We start from the raw sequence: 26,442 nt of genomic DNA, 5'->3' as shown, positions 1-26,442 counted from the left end.
TTAGGAGGAGAAAACTCAGTTTTTGTTCTACAAATAATTTTCTTACAAAAAATGTGTAAAAGTTGTAGCTGTAGCTGCTGTTTCTTGTTTTCTTTACTAACAAACTGAAATGTTAAAAGAAAAAAGATTGATAACCTGAGTAAACTTTTTTCAAGAAAATTACTAAACTTCTTTTTGTAAAAAAACCCTGATCTTTATTATGATTTGGGGTTTAAACGTATTCAGGTATTGATAACATTGCTGTTCAATTAGATTCTGAAAGCCAACAGAAAAATAAATATCTTACAATTACTTCTGCATCATTGTAGAGACAAAAGGGTTTGGCAAAGGGAACTGAAACAATGAAGCAGAGCAGAGAAGTGGCGAAATCCAGACTTGGTGAAGAGTCAGTGATTAAACAGATCCTTCAGGATTCCATAGAAAGACCATATAAGTAAGGGAAGCTGAGCTGATGAAGTTCTTAAAAAGAACAAGGCCAGGGGCGCCTGGGTGGCTCAGTCGGTTAAGTGGCCGACTTCGGCTCAGGTCATGATCTCGTGGTCCGTGAGTTCGAGCGCCGCGTCAGGCTCTGTGCTGACAGCTCAGAGCCTGGAGCCTGTTTCAGATTCTGTGTCTCCCTCTCTCTGACCCTCCCCCATTCATGCTCTGTCTCTCTCTGTCTCAAAAATAAATAAACATTAAAAAAGAAAAAAAAAAAAAAAAGGCCAGGCAGGTGATAACATTGTCCTAGTAGCACCTAGAGATATGCTCTATATAGAATAAAGAACTGCTCTTACATGTATTTTTTAATTAGAAAAAATAGATAAAGATATCTAATAGGGATCAAAGACCAAGAAAAAAAATTTTTTTAAGGAAAAAGATTTTGGGGACACCCGGTGGCTCAGTTGGTTAAGCGTCTGACTCTGGATTTCAGCTCAGCCCATGATCTCACGGTCTGTGGGTTCAAGTCCCATGTTGGGCTCCACACTGACCGTGTGGAGGCTGCTTGGGATTCTCTCTCTCTCTCTCTCTCTCTCTCTCTCAAAATAAATAAATAAACTTAAAAAAAAAAAGACTTTTTAAATGAGAATATTTAAATTCTACTTATAAGTTGAAGTTGACAATCATTAGAACCATATTTATTACTGTGGCAATACTAATTAATTCTTTATTTCCAAGAAGAATACCACACCATAAATAATTTTCAAAAGTTATATTCATTTCTATTATTTTGAAAATATAGATGCTATTTCATATTGCACTGCTCTTGTGAATTTAATTGTCTATACAAGAGCTGATTTCAATAGTTAAGTATGCCCCAAGTGCCTTGGGGTAGTGTCACAGTAAAATTATGTCACCCGCACCATGAAATATAACTCCATGGCCAATGAGCTAAGTAAGCTGAAAAACTGTTGACTAAGAAACTGATAAAAGAAACTTTACTTGATAGGCTAGGATCAGAGGATTGGTAATAATCATTTGTACTGACTTACCTATATTTAGAAAGCTCAACCATCCACAGAATTATATTTTCCCCAAATTCATGAAAAAAAAGTTTATATTCAAAATCATTGTTTTCCTCATGAGTAATAGGGTTTTAAAAGATTTAGAAAACTTAGAAATCCTGTAAAATTTCCTTTAAAAATATGATCAACTGGGACGTTAGTAGATATTAAGTAAATTTATATAAAAGTTAAAGAGAAACCAATAGTTTTCATTTTCTGTCAGGAAAATGGGAAGAATAATCTACACAGAATAAGGAAATAACTTTCCACAATATACCAACATCACATTTTCCTTCAAATCACAACTACTCAGTTAGGAGGCATTATTACTCTCAGATTATTTAAAGGAGAAAATAGTCATAGACACATCGAATGAATTGACTAAATAAGGCTTTCACAGAGGACAGTCCCCAAGTTAAGTGAGTGAAACTTACAGTTTAGCTGTGATGAGAAGAATCAGTACAATAAATGCTGACTTCTTCAGTTTCTTTATTTTTCCCACCATTGTAAGACCAAGATAAAATAGAGCTGATCCAGAAAAAGAGTTTGCAAGTCCATCAAGAAAATTTTCCATATATACAGGCACCTTTTGATCAAGAATAAAATTGAAGGCAATGCCAATGAAAACCATAAACACTATTGGGTTCTGTAAAACACGCAGAAGTCCAAGTCCTACAATTTTCACTTTGTTTTGAGAAGCATTTTGAGTGTCTTTCCACTTCTGGATTTCACAGAAGATAAACCCTATAGGGTTTAACATCATAAGAGATATTGGTGCCACCAAGTAAATGTACTGGAGATATTCTGGGTATGTAGTTTGATATAAGGCTTCAACTGCAAAACATGAATTAAAATTGTTTCAAAAATGATTACCACAGAAATGCATGAATAAATTATTCATATAATGTTTTCCATGATTAATTATAACATTTTAAATTAATCTAAATAGTGCACAATGACCTCATTAGCCTACTTTGGAAAAGTAAATTTTAATAATAAAGCTGAAAAGAAAAACACACTATATTAAATGATATTTAGCTTATAAAATGATAATCAACTTTAAAAAATTATCATTAGTGAGACCTACTAATTTTTATTATGTACAGGCTAAGAGTAGTCTCGATAAAAGGACAGAATTGTAGAATTATTAAAAGAAAACATCTAGTAAGAGATTAAACATTTAAGTAATAAGAGCAACAAGGTACTTTGGTTCCCTTGAGAGAGTTTCACTGGAGTGGGGAACTGAAGCCAGACTACAGAGGGTGGAGGAGAGGGGAGGAGACAGTGAACAAAAATATGAGCAATGAAAGGATAGAGTCCAAGCTATGGTGGAAAAGAAGTAAAGATGGGAGATGGCTCTCAGATAAAAAGCTGAGGAATCAGGGACTGGAGGTCCCTACGAAGTCCTAGAATGACAAGTAGTTGGAAGGTTAGGAGTTCAGAGTAAGTCAGATAGTGAGCTACTGAACTTAGTATTTCCCAGAAGACTAGGTCCCAGATGTGGCGTGGGAATTGATGGCTGAAAGGGTGTAAACATCACTGGAGACAATGAAGTTAGGGAACTGAATGGGCAGAGAACTTAATGGGTAGTTCACACAGATGCTAAAGTCAAAGATAATGGCAAAACTTGGGAGTGGAGAGGATGATAATGAGCCAGATATTAAAGTCTTCACTAAATGAGGAGGAGTGATCAGAATGAGGTCGGCAGATGACAGCAATGAGGATGAACGGTTGAGGCAGGCAGCATGAACCCCAAAGAAGCAGTTCTTGCAAAAGAGCAGAGAGTAATGGCCTGGCAGAGGTACAAGGAGGCTATGAGAATGCCAGCTCTGCCTCCCATTGCTCATATAGGATGCAGGCGAAGAGAAAATAAGTGGTCTCCATTTGAGAGGAATAAGAAGGAATGAATGAATGCCTTTAGGAAAACCCAGTGTAGATGTTGAAGAATTAGGAATGAAAAGGTGATCTAAGGAATGGGAGGAGAATACAGTTGAGTACACAGTAGAGCACATTTAATTAACACAAATTCAACTATGCTCTCTTAGGAAAACAAAAGCTTCATTTTCCCCCCATTGAGCATGTTCCCGAATGCAAACTAATCACTTCACTTGTTCATTGATGAACAACAATGCTAGAGAAAAAAATCTGGCTGTGTCAGACTTATGAGAAATGGTACAATATATACAAAGTATGTGTGCTATATTCTGCGGGTGACTTAACAGATTTTCAAGAGTTTGACTGCATGACTTTAGAACCTAACCAGTGCATTAAATGAGTCTCCTTGGAAGGGGGTGGGTGGGTTGGATCAGACTTCAAGCAGTTTGTTGGTGGACATGAGGGATAGTGGTCCGGTTTGGGGGTGATCGGACCAACACAGAGCCGTAGAATAAGCAACCCGGTCTCCAGGCACATATTTGGCAATGAGTTCTGAAATTCAACCTACCACATATAAAGGTTGATTCATAAATGATTTGAGGTTGAGAAAGAAAGATTAAAAAAAAAAAATGAACAGCCACAATCACTCGCAAAGACAGAGGCAATCATGTGCAAAAATGTAAAAGATTAGATTTCTCAACTTACATTAAGATAAAGTTTCACAGGTAGGACACTATATTTGTTTACTTACTCAGGATACATAAGTTCAGTTAATGTCATGCACCTTTCCTGTTAAAGTTACATAACTAGATTGTATAACCTTTAGAAGCCTACCTGGTTCTCATGAGCTAATACCTACTTTTTTGTAGGATTCCATTCCTTTTTTTTTTTTTTTTTTTTTTTTTTTTTTTTTTTTTAGCTAAGCACTTACAGAGGTCTATAATACCTCTGAAATGAAGCAGTGGCTAAACAAAACATATTTGATTACATAAAACATCACAAATTCTGTCCACTAATTTCCAAATTAGATACACGAGCTCTATCTGTATCTCTTAGTGGTGTTCTTTCATATTTCATAAGATTTTATCTTTTAAGTAAAAAAAAAAAAAAAAAAAAGCAGCACTCTTGATAACTATTTCTAGACAGCTACACTTCTACTTAGATATTGCATCTCAAAGAGAAAGGCTTCCATACCTGCTCACCACTCAATTATTAAAACAGAGAGCATATTTTGGAAAGCCTTGTATTTTCAATCTGCGTACAAGAGTTTTCCCAAGTGGCCACTAAAATGCACAAAGTGTTTCCTTTGACAACTTTTATCACAAAAATCCCCTTAAGTAAAGGGCTTTTTCCAGAAATTTACCATTGCCAGCATGCTTGCACTTAATCACCATAGGAAAATGGATTTTAGATTGTTTAACAAACTCAGTGCAGGGGCACGTGGGTGGCTCCTTCCGGTTAAGTGTCTGACTCCTGATTTCGGCTCAGGTCATGATCTCATGGTTCTTGAGTTCAAGCCCTACATTGGGCTCTGCGGTGGCAGTACAGAGCCTCCTTGGGATTCTCTCTCTCCTCTCTCTGCCCCTCCCCTGCTTACGGTCTCTTGCTCTCTCCCTCTCTCTCAAAATGAATAAAAGAACATTAACAAAAATAAAAACTAAGAGCTCAATACAAATTTGAGCAGCAGCCTATCGTTATCTATGGCTAAGCAATGACCACGTACTTTCTTCTTTTGCAGGATCTTTTGTATTTTCTCCTCTTGAACCACTAGTCAAAAATCTCAGAATTGGATTAATGTGTTTATCAACTTATATTCTTTTTTGGTTTTTCTTGACCACTCCCTTGATCCATTTTATTCACTGTCGACAGTATCTTCTAAATCTTACCTTTCAAAACTTAGGATTTTCCCACAGTGTTCACCTTCCACGGGAATCACTCTAAAGCCTTTCTATTGGCATTCATAGTCCAGTCTCCACAAGGGGTCCCTTCCTCATGCAGCTCATCGCTCACTATTCTTTTGTGCAAAGCCTCCACCGGCGATTAATATCACAGTTTCCCCGGACAAACACCAGGGTCATAATTACAAGTTCTACACGCTGATCATCATTCCCCAATTTGTTGAAGTCTCTCTTTCCTTACCTAAATCCTACTTATAGTTTAAGGCCTGTCTCAGGTACCAATGCTTCCTCCAGGTCTTCAGTCTATATCCTGGGTCTCCTCTCTGGATGGCTCTGGCACCTTGTTTCATAGAAGTTGTTTCTCACCACATTCCAAGTTCCCTGAAGGCACATTGTCATAACCCCCAGTCCCCAGCATGGTGCTGAACAAATCCAAAAAATATTTGCTGAATGGAATTAACATATCAATGAATGTCAAAGTTTTCAAAGTAAAAATGTATTCTGTAGGGGTGCCTGGGTGGCTCAGTCAGTTGAGCATCCAACTCTTGATTTCAGCTCAGGTCATGGTCTCATGGTTCATGAGATTGAGCTCCGCATCGGGCTCTGCGCTGACAGCTTGGAGCCTGCTTGGGATTCTCTCTCCCTTGCTCTCTGCCCCCCCACCACTTGTGCTCTCTCTCTTAAAATAAATTTTTTAAAAATGCATTTTGTAACACACAGCAATTTATATCTAATTGTTATCTCTTAAACCTGTTTCTTTTTGTACACAGGTTTTTTTTTTTTCTTTTTTCTTATTCCGAGTATTTATAAAGCAGATTACTATTATTTTAAACCAGTTGAACAGGTATATGAAGGCAAAAAAAAAGGTACAATCTAGTGGGAGAGAGCAAAAAATTGGGAATGAATAAATAATTGCTAAATTACTAGAAGAATAAGGTTCAACATGGAAATTTCAGTCCAATTCTGCCATTCATTTGCATAATTAAAGTTATATATTTATCTATGAACTGGCAGTGCTTTTGTTACCAATTGAAAGATGGTTTTTTTTGAAAGATGGTTTTTCAAATCTGAAAAACATATATGAAAGTAGTGAACTATACTAACAAATTCGATTTCTAATAATTATATCACTTATTAAGTTCTAATTAATTAATACTTACAAATAAGGCTCTTGGCCGGGAGGAGAGAATCCCACTATGAGGAACTAAGACAAAATTAGCCACCCACTGTGGCTCCTATTTTGATTCCTGCCAGGTTTCAATCCCTAGCAAATAACACTAAGACCCAGACAAGATCATTCTATTATTTAATGGCATATAGTTAAATGCTTCATCTCCTTTCTGTTTACAGCTCAAGCACTAGAGCATAATTATGATTAGTTGGGGTACTTACACTATCAGCATTGTTTAGAAGAATAAATTATAGGACTTAACTATGCATTATTAGTATCTTGTAATGACAGAGGTAGGGAACCTTCTGATTTGCTGAAATCAACATTTCTTCTTGGTAGATTCTTGGTTTCCTCTGAGACTCATATTTCTTAAAGTACCTTTGAAAAGAATTGTTCTAAAAATGGCAAGCTTCTCTTTTAGTCTGTTAAATGTACTGTAGCATTCTGTCACTTGAATATAGATAAATCATTTTAATGTAATTTCATAGACTGTTATAATTGTCATAATATACAGAAAAAGGAAACATGACTGTCCTTAATTTTCTTTCATTAACTTATCCACCTTCTCCTGAATCACCTGTAAATTGGACTGGTATTGTGCAACAAAAGCAGTCTTTAAAAGGACATTTTTTAAAACCTATGATGCTTATCTGTTAACAAGAGAGTGGCAATACCTTGGGGGACACCACATAACAAACAGAAAGAAAGGGTCTTCTCTGTAGAGACACAGTCTTCTCTGTTTATCCTGAAAAAGTCCAGAAGGCAGATGGGCATGAAGCAGTAATAAATAAGCCCATTGGAGCACACACACAGCCCTACAGTTCTGTATCCTACCTTCCAATCTGCAGATATGTGAGAAAGCACTTTTGTTTATGCTATTGGTTTCTGGAAAGGTACTGTCTACAACCCAATGTTACAAGAGATCTTATATTATTTGTAATTTGAAAACAAAAAATGAGAACTCAAAATTTAGAAGGATAATCATCAGTAAAATTGGACTAGCACACTGCTAGGAACATGATTATTATCAGATTCAATGATCTAGTGTAGGATATAAGGAAAACAGTGATGAAAATAGCAGACTACATTTTTGATTTGGAGATTCTGTCTTAAAATGAAAATGGAGAACCCTCTTGCACTGTTGGTGGGAATGCAAACTGGTGCAGCTGCTCGGGAAAACAGTGTGGAGGTTCCTCAAAAAATTAAAAATAGATCTACCCTACAACCCAGCAATAGCACTACTAAGAATTTGCCCAAGGGATACAGGAGTGCTGATTCATAGGGGTACATGTACTCCAATGTTTACAGCAGAGCTTTCAACAATAGCCAAATTATGGAAAGAGCCTAAATGTCCACCAACTGACGAATGGATAAAGATGTGGTTTATATATATAATGGAATACTACTTGGCAAGGAGAAAGAATGAAATCCTGCCATTTGTAGCAACGTGGATAGAATTGGAGGGTATTGTGCTAAGTGAAATAAGTCAGAGAAAGATATCATGTTTTCACTCATATGTGGAACTTGAGAAACTTAACAGAAGACCATGGGGGAAGGGAAGGGGAAAAATAGTTACAAACAGAGAGGGAGGAAGGAAACCATAAATACGGAGAACAAACTGAGGATTGACTGGGGGGGGGGGGGGACGGGGAGGAGAGGGGAAAATGGGTGATAGGCACTTGTTGGAATGAGCCCCCCAAACCAAGAGCACACTGTATACACTGTATGTTAGCCAACTTGACAATAAGTTATATTTTTAAAAAATGGATAAGCTCATCTAATAGGTCTTTTTCCACTGCTATTCATTTTATAGAACACTTTTAGATATATGACTATATCCACAATACTCAGGTCCTCACATTATAATACATGGTCAAATGTATCTTTGATTCTCTCTGACATTAACGGGTTACACAGGCTAGTTAGGTCTTCTGAAGATTACATGGGCATGTTATATAACTGTGTGGCATAAGAGAATGCCCCAGGATTTAGAATCAAGAGGCCTAGGTTTGGATCTCAGTCACCTGTTAGCTGTGTGACCTGGGATAAGACAATCAAATCCCTGTAAGCCTGTCTCTTTATTTGAAAATGAGGATTACAAATATCTGCCCTACCTCAGATGAGATAAATATATGAGAAAATACTCTATAAAGTTACAAACGTTAGTTCTGTTTAGTTATGGACTTACTAATCTATGAGAGCATGAAACTATATACTTCTAGATTATAGTTAAATTAAGATAATGTAATATTTGTTAAATACTTAACACTATGATACCAAGCCACTTGTAAGGTCCTTATGCCATAAATACCTTGACAAATTTACATTATTAATGCTCCTGAAGAGATGGACAAACACGTTAACTCCTTGCTCTTTTATTTCCAGTTTTTATTTTAATGCTTGGTTCATCCTTAATTTTAAAATTCAGTATCCTTAAAGGAACACCTATATAGTTTCTATTTATAGCCCAGTCATCGAAGAGCCTACTCTCCCTCTCTCACAAACCTCCTGCTTTACTCACAGTTATTTAGTTTCGAAGATTTAGCTCCATTCCTGGTAAGCAAGATGAAGGAGGGCCAAAGGAGGAGAAAAAGGAAAATATATCCTTTTGGTGTCAGTGGTAAAATAATAACAATTTGGGGGGTGGGGAGAGTTTTAAAACTACTGAATAAGGAATCTGAAAGTTAATCGTAGTTTTCAGTTGTCTGTTTCATTACATTTCTTTCAGTCTCTGCTCAGAAGATATACCACCAGAGACGTCTTTACTGACCCCCTCATTCCTATCCAAACAACTTTGTTTTTATGGTACTTGCCATTACTTGATATTATTTTAATTTTAATGTTATTTTCACATTAAAATGTAAATTCAATATGTACAAGAACTTTGTTGACAGGTGTATTTGCAGCAGCTGGCACAATCATTGGAACCTAACAGGTCCGTATGAATGAGTGAATGGATGAATGACTCTATCCACAATACTCAGGTCCTCACATTATGATACATGGTCAAAGCACAACATTAACTTTTAACTTAAAAATAAAAATATAAAAAGTAGCTACTAAGGAGATATTTGCTTAGTGGTAGGTGTTCTAAAAAAAAAAAAAGGATATGTTCAAGATAACTCAATATCCCAAATTGGTATGTTTTATCAGGAAAACACACATAGAAACATAAAATTAGGCAGCCTAAAGAGTTGGAAAGGTTACGAAGGAAGAGTTGAAAAGGTAAAAAAGCCTTCACCATTTTTGTTCTTAAACAAGAAGTTAACTCAATTGAAGTAAATTGACATTTTGAATAACAAGCTCAAAAACAAGCTTTAATATAAAACAATATGTATTCTAGATGGTAAGAAAAAGTCACTCATACATTTCCACTGATAACATTTAACAATAACTATTTTTATACACACATATGTCTATCTTTTTTATATAATTTAAATCAGAATCTGATCCCTTCTGGACCTGAACTTCTTTCATGTGACTATTGAGAAGAAAAAGAATATATTAGAAAGATGATTTATAAAGTTTATTTGGATATGACTACTTATTTTAGGTCGACTCTTGAAGGAACTTCAAACTCTGAAGTTGAAGAAAGAATTAATCCTAATTTAAGAAATAGTTAAGAAAAAATATGAGAGATTTTAAAATTTTATTAAAAGATTTATTCCTTTTTGGGTGTAGGCACTGTGGGGTAGTACAAAGTACAGTGGTTTGGAATGAGGCTTTGTGATTTTTTTTTAAGTAAACTCTACCCCCAAAGTGGAGCTTGAACTCATGACTCCAAGATCAAGATTCGCATACTCTACTGACTGAACCAGCCAAGTGCCCCGAGAGATTCTTTTAGATATAAGAATAAATATCTATCACTAACAAATGCTTAGATACATTAAAGGATTAAATTTTGCTACCTCCGAAAATATTTGAATTTTTTAAAAGGTTGAAAAGTACAATAACTTACCTATAGGATATCCCAATGCAAAGTCATTACTTTGTGTAGCAAAAATAGGGAATAGTCCAGCTTTGCTGAATCGACTATCAGGACTGGCAACCAGTAAGGTTAAGACACATACAATGAAAAATACAGAAGCTTTGGCAATCAAGATACTATATAGGAAAGACCAATCCACATTGGAAAAATTAAGTACAACCATATTTTTGAATAATAAAGCTGGAAGTGCAAATCTGGAGACAAAATTTCCCAGTCCTTTGGCCTGTGTTGATGTTATGACATTGGCTCTTCCTGCTATGTAGCCACAAAGGACTATGCCAAAGCATTCTAGTAAGGCTGGAAAAAGCCTTGTTATTGACATTGAAGGTGGGTCATTAGTGGAATTAAATTTATGCATCACTGTTGAGGAAAAAGTTTTGCTCATATTGACTGCAATGGTTAAGTTCTCTGCAGGTAAATTGGAAAAAGAATTCATTTTCGTTCACCCTCCAACTCCAACCAGATCTCTGGAAAGAAAGGAAAAAAGATTCAGTGTGACAATAAATCAGAAGATGAATTCTAGTTGAAAGCCTACACTGGCAAACCTAGACTTATCAAATGGCCAAATATGTACACTTTCTTCAACAACCAACAGAGAAAAATTACAATGAAAAAACAGGGGAGGGGGGGCGAGAGTGTTTGCTAACGATAACCTCTTTACTCTCAATGGTGGGTCAGCTCAAAATACTTATGTTGCTGTCCTGTTTTCAGTATCAGACATGATTAAGATAAGATCCACAAATATGAGAGCTGCAGTGATACCCCATGGCTCTCTCCCATGATCCACACTTGAGCTCCACCTAGTGGGTAAGAGCTTGGGGCCCACAGAGTCTCTCCTGAATGTCCACCTGCATCCAAATTCCCTGGAAATTTCAGTTCTCAAGGCTACATACTGGACAGGAGAGTACTGCCTAGCCTGTGGTCATACTTGAGTACAGGACAAGAAGAAAAATATGGTACAGTACCACATAACAACTTTATCTCTTCATCTGTGAAATGGCAATAATACTATATACCTCACTAGGATTTGAGATGATTCAAGTCCCTTATAATCACATCTGGCACAAAGTAATCACTTAACTTTTGGTAGTATATAAAAGAGAATGAAAAAAAAAATGATGGCATCCTACCAGGCTACCCTTAGTTCCTTTTATACTAGCATCAGATATTTGCCTTCTTGAATGCCCCATAGTTCCCTTTGTGTCACAGGGACTTTGTACATGCTATTCAGTCTAAAATGTTCTCTTCTCTACCTGCCATTCTCTATGTAGTAACACCTGCTCACCCTCTAAATCATATAGTTCAGGAGTTTCTTCATCAGGTAAGGCTTCACTAACCCCATAGCCAAGTCTTTTTCAAATAGAATCAGATTCCTTACCCGTAGGCTACTTTTTGCAGTTTGTAATTACGCTATGCATTAGAGTGACTATTTGATTTATGTCTATCTCTTTCACTAGACTTAAAGTGCCACACAAGTAGGGACTCTGCATGTTCGTGCTCACTGTTGTATACCTAATGCCTAGCACAGTGCCTGGCACACAGGAGGCACTAATATATTTACACTGAAATATTTACATATAAATATATATACTTATATATATAACATATATATTATTTTGATGAATGACTAAAATATTAATCTGCTCTTAAAACTTTCACCTTTTATTTTTAATGTTTATTTATTTATTTTAATTTTAATAAATTTATTTATTTTAATATTTATTTTGAGAAAGAGACAGCATGCATGGGGGTGGGACAGAGAGAGAGAGAGGGGGAAAGAGAGAATCCCAAGCAGGCTTCACGCTCAGCCCGAAGCCTGATGTGGGGCTCGATCTCATGACTGTGAGATTACGGCCTGAGCCGATATCAAGAGTCAGACGCTTAACTGAGCCACCCAGGCACCTCAAACCTTTCGCCTTTTAGTGGACCAATGTTCTCTTTTAGGAACTATCTAGTTCACGGACAGAAATCTTTTTTTTTCTGAATGATAAAGTATTCTAAGTTTTTCACTATAGCAACAGGCCATGACCACAAAATATGTTCTAAAATGTTCCAAAACTATTCTAAAATGTTAAAGAACACAACGTGTGTTGTAAAATGTCCTAAAGATGGTCAGAAAATGCTAAAGCTAGAAAGAATTTGTTATGCTAGCATTACAATACTTAGTCAGACTCCCCTCTTGCTGCCAGGGACACAATGAACATGAGGTTTGGGCCACTTTGCAACTAATCAGCTTTCATGAGTAACTCAAAATTAATATGGTGACAATTGCCAATTTCTAAGTGATTATTCTGGGTTAACCATCTAAAGTGGACTTATAAAAGGTAGAAAGTAAAAATGCTCCCGATTTCTGAAATTTACAATGCCAAGAGGTAAGTTTTCAAACACCCACACGACATCAGAAAGACTCAGATAGCAGGCCAGAGAGCAGCAACAACTAATACACGGGGTGTGGACAAGGCAATTTTCTCCGTGCTACCCTCATATGAACTGAACCATTTAAAAACCTTACATGTAATCTGGATCCAGACAAGTGTTGTTCTACCAGGATTAGATAGGAGTGGTCAATATCCACAAAACCGATAATAATCACATACTTGAAGTTTACCAAATAAGCATCAAATTATATTCTGGGAAAGCTAATGGTTGGGATAGGTACTATTAGTTGAGGTAAAGAGCTGGTAAACAAAGGTATTAAACATTTGGAGCCCCTAACAGGTGTGGACCTGAAAAGGCAATGCCAAAGAACAAGATGACAAACTTGTCCAGTCTTATGTTATTTCTTTAAAATTCCCTATATTTCTTTGCCTGGAATATTAATAACTCATACTGGTCATTACCCCTTATTTGTACCACACTCACATATCGATGTATTACAATAATTTTTTTAACAAACAGTTTTAACTAAAATAGTGGCTGTAACTTTAAAAAAAAAAAATTTTTTTTTAACGTTTTATTTATTTTTGAGACAGGGAGAGACAGAGCATGAATAGGGGAGGGTCAGAGAGAGGAAGACACAGAATCCGAAACAGATTCCAGACTCTGAGCTGTCAGCACAGAGCCCAACATGGGGCTTGAACTCATGACCCCTTGAACTCATGGCTGCTTAACCGACTGAGCCACCCAGGCGCCCCAAATAGTGGCTGTTCAGTTAAAAGAGTCAAATAGACCTGAACCCAATTTTGAGCCTTTTCACTTATCAACTCTTTGGGCAAGTTAAGTGCCCTCTCTGAACCTTAGCTTCTTCAACTGTAAAATGAGAGTAAACACCTTCTTAAAGGGATATTGTGAGGAGTGGAGATTTTATTGTTCACACAGATTTTATAAATTCACACTTCAGAATTTGTAAGTTCACCCAGCTTATCACAGTAGCTTATCACACTGTAGGTCTTCAAGAAATGGTAGCAACTGCTATCAGGAATTGTGGTCCTAAGAACAGTAACAAATTAAATATAATTCATTGTCTTAGGCCAGTTCTTCAGACTTGGTATTAAAGATTCTCCAACTAAAATAGAGAGATGGGTGTGGTTTGTGAGATCGAGCCCTGAGTCAGGCTCTGTGCTAGCAGTGTGGAGTCTGCTTGGTATTCTCTCTCTCTCTCTAGCTCTCTTCCCCACCCCACCCCCTCCTCAAAATATATAAAAATAAACTAAAAGAAAAAAAAAAACAATAGAGAGATGGGATGGGTCATAGGTTATCAACTTTTGTTTCATTCCAAACTAAGAGGAGTTCACTTTAATTCAGTTTGATCTCAAATAGTTTATAGCAGGGAAGGGAGAGCTCTTCATTTTCTCAAGGTGATGGTCAAATAGTTGTAGCACTGCCCATGATTAACTTTCAGTTAGTCAAAAATTAAAAGAAAAACTTTGAAAAGTAATCTGCCCCTACCCATAAAGATTCCTTTAATGTTCCTCCATATTATAAAAACAATACTTGCTAACAGAGGTAAGGTCAAAACCACCAAAAAGCACTTATAAAGGTTTCTCATCCTCCGCCCCCCCCCCCCCCCCCCCCGCAGTGGGAAGAGTATATGCTCTTTAAAGCATTCTTTTAAAATGAACAGGAACCACAGCAACGGAAGTTTTTAAAAAATCGCATCCAGTCTTTTCATCTCATTAAAAACAGGGGTTGCTAACAGAACAAACAAGTTGACCTGTCATAGTAAAAGACTGTTCACTGGCCACTCACTGGGGTGGGGAGTGGAGAAATGCTATACACAAACCACTTCTAGCCACTGATATCTGGTTGACAACGTGAAGGAACCACTGAGACTGTAAACAACTGCCACTATTAAGTGAAAATGGGGAAGGGGGCTCTGATTTATTTCCAAGAGAAAGCTTTAAACTCTTAGACTGTCTGTTCTCACACACCCAATATCCACGATCCTGTGGGAAAAGCATAATATACTACGGTACTATTAAAGCACTCTTCAACATCAACAGTCACACCATCCACCCACTCCCACCTACTTGCAGAGGACCAAATGTCCTCCCTAGAGACCCAGGGTGGGGAGCGCTGAGCACTGCCTCTTCCCTGGTCAGCAGGCACAGACTTTGGCCCTCCAAGATAAGGATGTGGAGGGACCTTAACCAAACAGGCTGCCCAGAGACCAGCTGCCTGGGCAGACGGTACTGGAAACGGAAAGGCAGAATGGGGTCTGTGCCTGGGATAAAAAGTTGGTCCCTCAGCTTCCTCAGGACATGGGATTAACAACGTCGTGGTAACTGACATGCTCCAAAACGGGGTAAGGAAGAAAATTCGATGCAGTGCTCTAGGTAGCTGGGCAGGAGCTCCCAGAGCAGATACTGAGGCCACCCCTCGGGATAAAAGGAAGAGTCCGAGAATGACAGCGTGGACGTACGTGCAATGAGGTGCTCCTCAAACTGGGGTATGGCAGTTCTGTCTGTCACTGGAGGGGACAAGCTGTCCCTTCCCCTATGTTAAGTCTTCCTGGGTGGCTCCGGAGGTCCTAAAAGCGAACGCTGCGGGACAGGCGCCGACAGCTGACTGCACGCAGCCAGGGTGCCAAGGGCGGGGCACTGCCCACCTGCCCAGACCCGAGGGGCGGGGATGGGGGCACCAAGGGTACGCAAGGCCGAGCCTGGGCCGGGCAGATTCGCGTCCCGGGGCCCCATCTCACCTGCTATGTCTGCAGCCCCTGGGCCACGAGAAGGGAGTCGATGCTCGTGGTGGGCCAACCAGGGAGGAAATCACCGTCATCTCCCACCCCAGCCCTCTCCACTGAGAGCTGCGGGCTGCTGGCGGCCGACTACAGCAGCTCTGTCACGTTCCGAGAAAGTGAGGTGCGGGTGTGCGGTGGCCAGGTCAGCTCCTCCCCGCGCCGGCCGCGCGGCCCCGCCTCGCCCCGCCTTTAGGCTCCGCCCCCGGCCTCAAGTCTAAGAGCTGCACCGCCCTGGGAACCTCCGAGCCTCCTGACCCCTGGACCCGCCTCAAGCCCCGCCCCTCGCCACGAGCCGCCGAGCACACGTCCTCGGCCCCGCCTTAGGCTCCTCCCTCGCCGCGAGCCTCCGAGACGCTGGGTCTCTGGTCCCGCCCTCAGGCACCGCCTTCGGCCGCCGAGAGGTGGGGGAAACACTCGGTCCTTGGCTCCGCCCCCGCGCCGCCGGCTGCTAGCCGCCCAACTGCTAGACTCCCGCGGCGAGACTTCCGGTACTCGGCTCTCGCAAAATGGCGGCTGCGGTGGGCGCCTTTCCAGTCTCGTTTTCGTCGTTTTCAATTCAGGTGTGGAAGCATCTCGTCCTACCGCCTAACTCCCAACTTCTTGTGACCCGCTAATTCATGTATTGGTTTGACTAGTCATTTGATAGCACAGAGTTTAAAAGAGGACCTGGGTTAGAATCTTGCCTTTCCCCTTTCCCAAGGCAGTGCGACCTTGACCTTCCTAAATCAGAGCTTAAAATGTAGTTTTGGCACTGTGTTTAATTTAGATACAATAAGCAAGCGCCCAGTCTCTATTTGTGTTTTTGTTGTGTGGGAAAACTACATGCATATTCCCTTAGTGTAGTGAGAGGAAATTCCTTATATTGGTGGAAAACTTCCTGAGCTTGAAATGAAGTGGTCCCAAATATAGAGCTCCATTTTAAACCTGATGAAAGCTTGTATTTGTATTAGTCTTTCAGAGTCAATATTGTTTCAAATTTAAGATATTTATAATATTACATTTAATATCTCCACAGGCTCTACTTTGCATCTTTAAATTTTTTCAGTCTGGCAACTTCAGTGTCTTCCTATCATCTTGGTAGTTTTAGTGCAAAGAAACAAATTTGTATGGCTCAACTTGAAAAATCACAGTAAGCTAAGGATTGGTTAAAAGTTCAGAAAACTAAGCAGGAAAAATGAGTGGAAACTGAAACTATAGAAAAGTCATGCATTCTACTCCTGTTCTCACTTCACCTTTGTTCTCTACCTTCACTCTTAATGGCCTTATATTTTCCCTTTGAACCTGGCTACTTTTTTTTTTTTTTTTAATCTTCTGAATATACTATCTCAAGACTAAAAGGATTTCTGTTTAGCAAGTATGAAGATTCGTTCAACTAAATACATACTGAGTTTTGACTTTTAGGAGAATACATGAAGATATACCTGGAAAGGTAAGTTAAGGTCAACCTCTAGGAGGTTCCTTAGGTTGGTCTTAGAGTTTGGGCCTTATCCTCTGACCACAGTAAAACCATTAAATATGTTTTGACAGGAATGTGTCATGATGATCACATTGTTTTTGGATATGTAATCTGGAAGCTTTCCCAGGATTAGTTGAAAGACTGGAAGCAGGAAAAGCAGAAGACTTTAGGAAGAACCTAGACTCTAGGAAGTAAAGACATACATACTCTGGAGTGATGATAATGAAAAGAATGGAAATGGCCTGAGAGACATCACAAAAGGAGAAGTGAGGGGACTGGATTACTGATAAGACCAAAGAAGAGTAAAGAGATAATGAACCCAAGTACTTACTCCATTACAGTAAGGAACAGGAATTGAGCCAGGCAGCCTCTAATAGCCTTCCTAGTTCTAAAGTTCCTTTATTTTCTATTGTTGTACTATCTGAAGATGAAAGGAAAAAATATTTCAAATGAGAGAAGCAGTTACAAGAAGAAAATAATGAATTTGATTTTAGGTCTAAAATCTAAAACCTTGATAAATTATCTAGTTCAGTCTCCTTTCTTGAAGGAGTTGTCATCATCCTCTCCATCGGAGGTCCTAGAGATTCAGCAGTTGGTCTAAGAGCGCCCAGCTAGTTGGTGCAAGGGATTGGGAATGTAAGTGCTCACTGTCCTGTAAACTAACTGCTCCTGAAGGTGTCAACACATGTAAGTAGAGATTGCTTATAGACACCTAGAGAGAAAACAGAAGCTCAAGAGAGAAAAAGAATAGAGCTAAACATGTAGTTTGGAGATACCTGTATGGAGTGGATGAGTTTTCTGAGAAGAGCAGCTTGTACAGGGAAATTCTAGGAATAAAATGTATACAGAGATGAAAGACTTCATTAAAAAATCATTCTTAGGTAATTACTGAATGCCAGAAGAAAACCATTCAATTTCACTTTCATATCTGCTAATCAGTCTGTAAGATGCTGACCTACATATACTATTAACTGAAAGAAGGGCAGAAAAGCTAAAAGTTATTCAAACTAATGGAGGGAAGCTGTAAATTAATCTTAATTCTTACTTACGAATAAACAGGACCTGTTCCTTCACACACACTGATATGGTAGGAAAAGATACAATTCAGTAGGGAGAGGGAAAGGATAGGACCTGAGGTCCCTGGGTGGAGAAAACATTGGAACAATGCTGGGAGGATCTGACCACAGCAAAGCCCCTCAGGTGTAAGGTTCCTCTTAAGAATGTAACAGACATTGGGGCGCCTGGGTGGCTCAGTCGGTAGAGTGTCCGACTTCAGCTCAGGTCACGATCTCATGGTCTGTGAGTTTGAGCCCCGCGTCGGGCTCTGGGCTGATGGCCCAGAGCCTGGAGCCTGCTTCTGATTCTGTGTCTCCCTCTCTCTCTGCTCCTCCCCCGTTCATGCTCTGTCTCTCTCTGTCTCAAAAATAAATAAACGTTAAAAAAAAAAAAAATTAAAAAAAAAAGAATGTAACAGATATTACCTCCTCCCCCTCAGGTTTCCCTCAGTAATTTGACAAAGATCTGACTAAAAAAAAGTAGACCATAAAATGGATGATCCACAAGGAAAGGTGTAGCATAGACCACCCCTCATACACTAGAAATGAGCCAATCAGGAAACAACCAGCACCTAGAGCTATCAAGCCAATAAGGGTAGAACCTTAGGAGGAACAAAAGGGAGGGTAAAGGGGGGGAGGGGGTGACCAGTACCTTATAAAACAAGAACCCTTGCCTGCAGTCACAGGCATTCACTTTCAAATGTCCCATCTGTCAAAAGAGCTTTCATACTATCCTTACTTTCTAATCTTGTACTTTAATAAACTTTGCCTGCTGCTCATTTCGTGTCCACCTCTTCATTCTTCGAAGCAGCAAGACAACAAACCCTAGGTATTGAGGTAAAAAAATCCTGCAACACGATACCCTCATTTCCCCCAACTCTAGTCGATCAAGATTGACAGGAGGAATAAACCAAGTGGTTTGTATAATGACAAGGGTCATGTAGGATAGATGTTGAGGCAGTGTCATATAATGTAGATTCCTGGCAAATTTTGCTTTTTTCTGTAATGAAGTAGCTCTAATTTTTTTTTCTGATTTTGAATGTAGTAAATAATTATGAAATATTAATATAATAGAGAAAGGAATGAAGAAACTAAAAATCACAACACGTGCAGATAATTTCTGTATGCTTTCACGTACATTTTATTATGTAAGTACCTTTTTTCTATGCATATGTAGATTAAGAAAATAGGATCATATGATTTTTTTATATGCATGGTTTTTAATAACCTTTTAAATATAATAATGTATAATTAACATTTTTATCCATATATATAGATCTATATAATTTTTTTACCTATCAGGTATTCCCTATTGAAATTTTGAGTATGATCTTCCTTGAAAAAGTGGCACTCTGGGCCATCCATAGAGTCTTACCAAAGATGTGCAAAGAGGAAGACATGTCTAATATGATTTTTTTTTTTAGTTTCTTTAAAACTCCATATCACCTTTCCATTTCTCTTTAGGGATACATATGATTCCAGAGAAGCGATCTTCACTTTGTCTTCAGAGGTGGTGTGACTAACCTAGGCTATCCAATCAGTACTTTCCATCCCTTTGGACTTGGTGATTTAGTCAGGGTGGGCATTGGCTCTAAGGTAGTTTGATGAATGACTCTTAGGACTTTTGCTGAGAATGCTGTCTCTTGCTTGCTGGACAGGAGGAAGATACTGGTGGCCATCTTGGGACCATGAGAGGAGCTAGTCTTAGAATGATGCAGACACCAAGGAAGGCACAGCAGAGAAAAGGAAACAAACGGTCCTTGATGACATATTGAGTTATAGAATCAAGCTTCACTTGAAGCCATGATTGCCTGAAGCCTGTGGACTTCTCATTCATGTGAGCCAATCAATTTTCTTTATTGTTTAAGCAAGTTTGAATTGGGTTTTCTGTTACCTACAATCAAATGTGTAGAAAAAAATTCTAGAAGAAAATGTTAACAGTAAATATTTCTTGAGTGGTAGAAATAGCCATGATTTTTTTTTTCTGTGTAGAATAGTTCCCAAAATTTCTACCAAAAAAAAAAAAAGCATTAATTTTATTAAGAAAAAGCATGGAATAAGTCATAAAGTGTATATTTTGGCCATATGGAAATGGTGAACGGTACCTAATAGTAAATATTTTTCTAAAACAAATTTAAAAGCCACTACTGTATATTAAACTAGGTATACAAAATCCACACATAAAATAGAATAAGAACATTGATACCGTGCAATATATGAATTTATATAAGGCTAAGGCTTAATCTTTATAAGGTTAATCTTTGTATCCTTAGATGTTCCATAAATGGTTTTTCAATGATTGACTAACCCAAATGGCCTACCAGCTATCAGAATGTTAAAATGTTCTTTTATTCAATGGGAACTATTTGATATAAGCAACTGTCATATAACTTTTTTATAATAGCTGGATTTCTTATTTTTTCCAGCTTTTCCTTTGGCCCAGGTTTATAGCCTTATTTAAATATTCTCCCAAATTGTGGGAGTTTTTTGGTTACTTTAAATGCTATAATTAAATAATTTAATTTCTGGACTATCAAGCTAAAACCCTTAAAAGTACCTTTTAATACGCACATATAAAAAAATATACACATACATATATTATGTATGTGTGTTTGTGTTTTCGCAATTACATAATAACTACCCCCCTTTCAATCTGCCAGTAAAATATACATACAGAGCTACCAGGTTGGTGTACACATGGAGGTGCTGGGAGAGTGGCTTTCCCAGAAAGGGCATGGAGCTTGGCACCCAGTCCCACATACCTTGTCTTACGCCTCTCTTCCAATTTGGATGTTCATCTGTATCCCCCTTTATCATATCCTTTTGTAATGAACTGGTAAATGTAAAAAAATATATATATTATATATAACATATGTATAATATATATATATTATATATATGTTATATATAATATATATATTATACATATGTTTCATATAATATATATATATTATATATAACATTATATATATATTATATTATATTATATATTATATATATATAACATATATAATATATAATATATATATATTATATATAACATATATAATATATATATATTATATATAACATATGTATAATATATATATATATATATATATATTTTTTTTTTTTTTTTTTTTTTTTTTTTTTTTAAACCAGTGAGGGAAGTGGAATGTAAACCTCTCACCTTGTTATTGGTCTTATTTACCTCGGGTAAGGCTCAGATGTGGTTAAATAGGCAGAGGCTTTTTCTGGGCAAGCATTTAAAAAGTTAAGCAGGAAAAGGATAAAACCAGAGTTACTAGGTTATAAAACTGAAAGCTAAACTACTTAGGTAAGATAGGGTGCAGAAATCATACAATAAAAGCATGATGGCTTTGGAGGTCCAACCAACAAGAAGGACTTAGCTTCTTGATACTTGTGGTTTTGTTTCAACCACTGTTTTGTTGTTGTTGTTGTTAAGGGGTTAGAGATCAGAAACATAAAAATGAAAAACAAAAAAATTACACCTGTTTTTATTACTAGTTTGCTCATTTAAAAATGTTCTCCTAGACAACATTTATTTTATAAACTATTATTAAAGAAAGACTCATAAGTGTGTAGAGAATTTTGTAATCTAAGTAATCTCTAAGATGAAAACCTGTAACTCTAAGCAGCTTTGTAAAATATAAAGAGGAAGTGGAGAAAACTTCAGATTTAACTTTGATTTTGGAGTAAGAAGATCTTTGATGCTCGTTAATAAATGGGTAGAACCTTTACTTGACACATCCCCAAAGGCAAGGGAATTAAAAGCAAAAATGAACTACTGGGACCTTATGAAGATAAAAAGCTTCTGCACAGCAAAGGAAACAACCAACAAAACTAAAAGGCAACCAACGGAATGGGAAAAGATATTTGCAAATGACATATCGGACAAAGGGCTAGTATCCAAAATCTATAAAGAGCTCACCAAACTCCACACCCGAAAAACAAATAATCCAGTGAAGAAATGGGCAGAAAACATGAATAGACACTTCCCTAAAGAAGACATCCAGATGGCCAACAGGCACATGAAAAGATGTTCAACATCGCTCCGCATTAGGGAAATACAAATCAAAACCACACTCAGATCTATCACCTCACGCCAGTCAGAGTGGCCAAAATGAACAAATCAGGAGACTATAGATGCTGGAGAGGATGTGGAGAAATGGGAACCCTCTTGCACTGTTGGTGGGAATGCAAATTGGTGCAGCCACTCTGGAAAACTGTGGAGGTTCCTCAAAAAATTAAAAATAGACCTACCCTATGACCCAGCAATAGCACTGCTAGGAATTTACCCAAGGGATACAGGAGTACTGATGCATAGGGGCACTTGTACCCCAATGTTTATAGCAGCACTCTCAACAATAGCCAAATTATGGAAAGAGCCTAGGTGTCCATCAACTGATGAATGGATAAAGAAATTGTGGTTTATATACACAATGGAATACTATGTGGCAATGAGAAAGAATGAAATATGGCCCTTTGTAGCAACTTGGATTGGTCTGGAGAGTGTGATGCTAAGTGAAATAAGCCATACAGAGAAAGACAGATACCATATGGTTTCACTCTTATGTGGATCCTGAGAAACTTAACAGAAACCCATGGGGGAGGGGAAGGAAAAAAAAAAAAAAGAGGTTAGAGTGGGAGAGAGCCAAAGCATAAGAGACTCTTAAAAACTGAGAACAAACTGAGGGTTGATGGGGGGTGGGAGGGAGGGGAGGGTGGGTGATGGGTATTGAGGAGGGCACCTTTTGGGATGAGCACTGGGTGTTGTATGGAAACCAGTTTGACAATAAACTTCATATATTAAAAAAAATATAAAAGAAAATAAAAACAAAACAAAACAAAATAAATGGGTGGAACTTTTGAGTAAATAACGAGCTCAAGAGAAATCTAACACCTCAGCACAACAATTAAGCACGAACGTCAGAAACATTCTCCCAGTAGAGTATGTATTTTAAGGAGTTCTTGTCCTCTTCCTTCTTTTGATGGACAGGTTCTCTATCTGTGTTGATTTCCATAGTATCCTCAGTGCCTGGAACAGTGCTTGGCACATAGCAGACCCTTGATAAATATCTGTTGACCTCCTAACTATTGGAATGCCAGCTGTATAAGTTTGTAAAGTTTCTGGTTTTAGAGAATCACTTCAAAGGGAAACACCTGCTCTTATTCTGCTTCTTTCAGCTGTCAACCAACATAATTGACAGAGAACAAGTATCAGAACTCAAGTCTCTGTGATCATTTTTGTGACTGACAATGGCTGAAACACAATAAATCATGGGAGTATCATCTTTTGCTCGTGACATAGACTAATTATGATAGTGTCCCAATAGTGAATTCTACACATATTTAAATATCCCCAGAATTCAAAAACTCATTTAGGAACCTAGTCAGAAAGAGACCTGGGCACTAGATTTGGAGATGGTTGTTCTTGGAGGATAAAGTTGATAAGCGTAAGCTTCTCAGTGCAGTGTTAAGTGCGCTGCAATCTAGGCTTTTATATCTGATAGCATGATTAACTGTATCCTCAAGTCTGGCTTATTAGTTTTAATGGCCTAACTCAAATGCCCTTACAGGGGTTTATTATGCTCAAATATTTTGGAGACGATGTTTATAGTAATGTTAAAATTTGATAAAATTCCCACAAGGTTCTTAGAAATTTCATTTCATATGTTGCCTCAGTAGCTGGTCAAGGACTTTTTTTTTTTTAACATAATGGTCTTCATCAAACCAAGAACTAGTATTAAGAGTTTAAGCCCAATATTTGCCATAGTGAATAGAATTGTTTGTTTTATTTTATTTCATTTCATTTTACCTATTTATGTATGTATGTATTGTATTTTTGTGATATACCACTTGAATTTTTTTTTTCAAATTTTTATTTAAATTCTAGTTAGTTAACATATGGTGTAATATTGGTTTCAGGAGTACAATTTAGTGATTCATTACTTACATGTAACACCCAGTGCTCATCATAACAAGTGCCCTCCTTAATGCCTATCACCCATTTAACCCATCTCCCCAACCACTTCCCCTCCAGCAACCCTCAGTTCATTTCTCTATAAGTGAGGACTCTGTTATTGTTTGCTTCCCTCTCTTTATTTTCCCTTCCCCTATGTTCATCTGTTTTGTTTCCTAAATTCCACATGTGAGTGAAATCATATGGTCTTTTTCTTTCTCTGACTGACTTGTGTTGCTTGGCATAATACACTCTAGCTCCATCCACACAGTTGCAACTGGCAAGATTTCTTTTGATTGCTGAGTAATGTTCCATTGTATATACATCACATCTTCTTTATCCATGGAATTGTTTGTTTTAGAGGCAAAAGAAGATTATCCCTGAGGGCAAATGAAACAGTTTTTAGAAATCTTCAAACTACAAGCAGTGGTCCCAGTGAAGAAGCATGTTTGAATATCTCTTTCAACCACTGTAATTTTGCTGATCCAACCACGTGTGTCAAAAATTACAGTACGAAGGAAATGGCCAGTTTTCTTATTTGTCCTAAATTCCTGTGCTAACTTCAGAAGGTGGTGAGCATGGAGGGAAGGTGACCTTTGTTACAGGGAGTTTAGCCTGTGTTGGGAGGTTGGAGAAGAAAAAGCCTCCATGGGAGTAGCTAGACATTTCAAAAAATTGTACTGCATTAGTAGAGGTAATTACAAAGTAACTCAAGTAAGAGAAATTTGTCTCCTTCCCTGGCTCCTAGAAAGGGAAATAGGGAACTTTTGTATCAGTCCCACTGAGATTAAGCAACCAACAGGGAAGCTGTTGGTAAGGAGACAACTGGTGCAGAGATGGTGCTATTGGTAATATTCTACAGAAGGATAAAGGGAGGAGGGATAGGATTTGGACACTTCCTGCAATCTGACGAGAGCTTTCTATTGTTTCCTCTTTTAGGCCTCAATCTTGTGTTTTCAACACTGTCATTTTTCTCTTTCTCAGCATTTTCTCATGTGTTCAGTCTTCTCATTTCATTATGCTAAGCCAGAGAGTTGGTGCTAACAGGCTATCTGCTTGCTGTATACATTATTTGTTAATACAATTTGCATGTTAGTATGGGTTACTGACCAAGGACATGGGAGAGTCAAATGATCAAATAAATGGAAGAACACAAGGGTGGGGATCGGTCATTAGGATTGAGGTACAGAGTGTAAAAAAGCAGAATGTTTAATCATAGTCAGTAGTCCAAAGATCTATAGGAATAGTTCTCAACCGGGGCTTCACACCAGAACCACTTGGGGAATATGCATTTTAAAGATACAGATGCCAGGGCCCCAGCCAGACTTACTAAGTCAACATCACTGGGATCAGGTCCAAGATGTGAATTTTTTTTTCTAGATTCTGTAGATGATTCTAATGCAAACTACTGTCCAAGAGCTACTCATTTAGGGAATAAACTAGAAGTTATATATCTGTTTCAAGGACAGGCAAGAATATTTGTCTTAGAGGAGAGCAGAAAAAAATTTCTGGAGTCTCAGTGCTCTGTGGCAAGAAATATGTTCTCATGATATAGAAAAGGAGACACTGAATCTGACAGCTTCCTTCAGAAATCCATTTCCATAGCCAAATTCCTATCAGGACGTTGTTCCTCATGTGAAAACCGTTTGTTTGTTTGTTTGTTTGTCCTTTGTAGAGAAAAGCAAAACAAAACAAAACTGATCACTGTCTTTGTGTCTTGTGTATATATACCATTTCTTCACTATAGTGCCATTATCAAATCCCAGTCAGAAAGCTGTGGGTGAAACTAGATGAAGTAATTTTATGACACACTCAATTACTAAGCCAGTACATTTACTGTATTGTGGATTAGGTAGCAACCCCAGTGCGGTCACTTCACTGTCTCTTAAAACTTCAGTTTTTGAGAAATAACCATAATTCCTCTTAGCTTTCTTCAGAGATGTTATTTTCTAAAATATGGCTCTTTACTAATCTTTTCCTTCATAGTTTACACATTTGGCGTCTTATTTAAAAAATCCTCCCCTCGAGGGAGGTAAACCATAAGAGACTCTTAAATACAGAGAACAAACTGAGGATTGATGGAGGGGAGCGGGGGAGAGGGGGAAATGGGTGATGGGCATTGAGGAGAGCACTTGTTGGGATAAGCACTAGGTGTTGTATGTAAGCGAGGAATCGCGGGAATCTACCCCCCAAAACCAAGAGCACACTGTATACACTGTATGTTAGCCAACTTGACAATAAATTATATTAAAAAAACAAACAAACAAATAAATAAAAAATCCTCCCCTCAGGGCGCCTAGATGCCTCAGTTGGTTAAGAGGCCAACTTCGGCTCTGGTCATGATCTTGCCATCCATGAGTTTGAGCCCCAC

General features: G+C 38.0%; 2 protein-coding genes across 10 annotated transcripts in view; one reads left to right on the top strand and one right to left on the bottom strand.

Moving 5' to 3' along the window:
• The window catches only part of GPR155 (G protein-coupled receptor 155), a 48,173-nt gene extending 32,502 nt beyond the window's left edge, over positions 1 to 15,671 (bottom strand). The window contains exons 1-3 of the mRNA XM_060621754.3: positions 15,557 to 15,671; positions 10,387 to 10,883; positions 1,919 to 2,318 (exon numbers count right to left, since the gene is read on the bottom strand). Of these exons, the coding sequence (XP_060477737.1) occupies positions 1,919 to 2,318; positions 10,387 to 10,852 (866 nt within the window). The 5' untranslated portion in view covers positions 10,853 to 10,883; positions 15,557 to 15,671. The remainder of the gene's footprint in view (positions 1 to 1,918; positions 2,319 to 10,386; positions 10,884 to 15,556) is intronic.
• A 332-nt stretch (positions 15,672 to 16,003) lies between these two features.
• Positions 16,004 to 26,442, top strand: part of LOC144617155 (uncharacterized) — a 131,624-nt gene continuing 121,185 nt past the window's right edge. For 6 of the 9 annotated variants that reach the window (XR_013557261.2, XR_014138053.1, XR_013557260.2 and 3 more), the window contains exons 1-2: positions 16,004 to 16,158; positions 19,768 to 19,946. The gene's annotated coding sequence lies outside the window, so the exon portion shown is untranslated. Of the gene's footprint in view, positions 16,159 to 16,613; positions 17,028 to 17,125; positions 17,691 to 19,767; positions 19,947 to 26,442 lie in introns of all 9 variants that reach the window. The other 3 variants (XR_013557263.2, XR_013557267.2, XR_013557266.2) reach the window with 3 other exon arrangements.

Source organism: Panthera onca, chromosome C1, assembly GCF_046562875.1.
Source record: "Panthera onca isolate mPanOnc1 chromosome C1, mPanOnc1 haplotype 2, whole genome shotgun sequence".
Classification (NCBI taxonomy): Eukaryota; Metazoa; Chordata; class Mammalia; order Carnivora; family Felidae; genus Panthera; species Panthera onca.
This window is presented reverse-complemented; position numbering and strand designations above follow the sequence as displayed.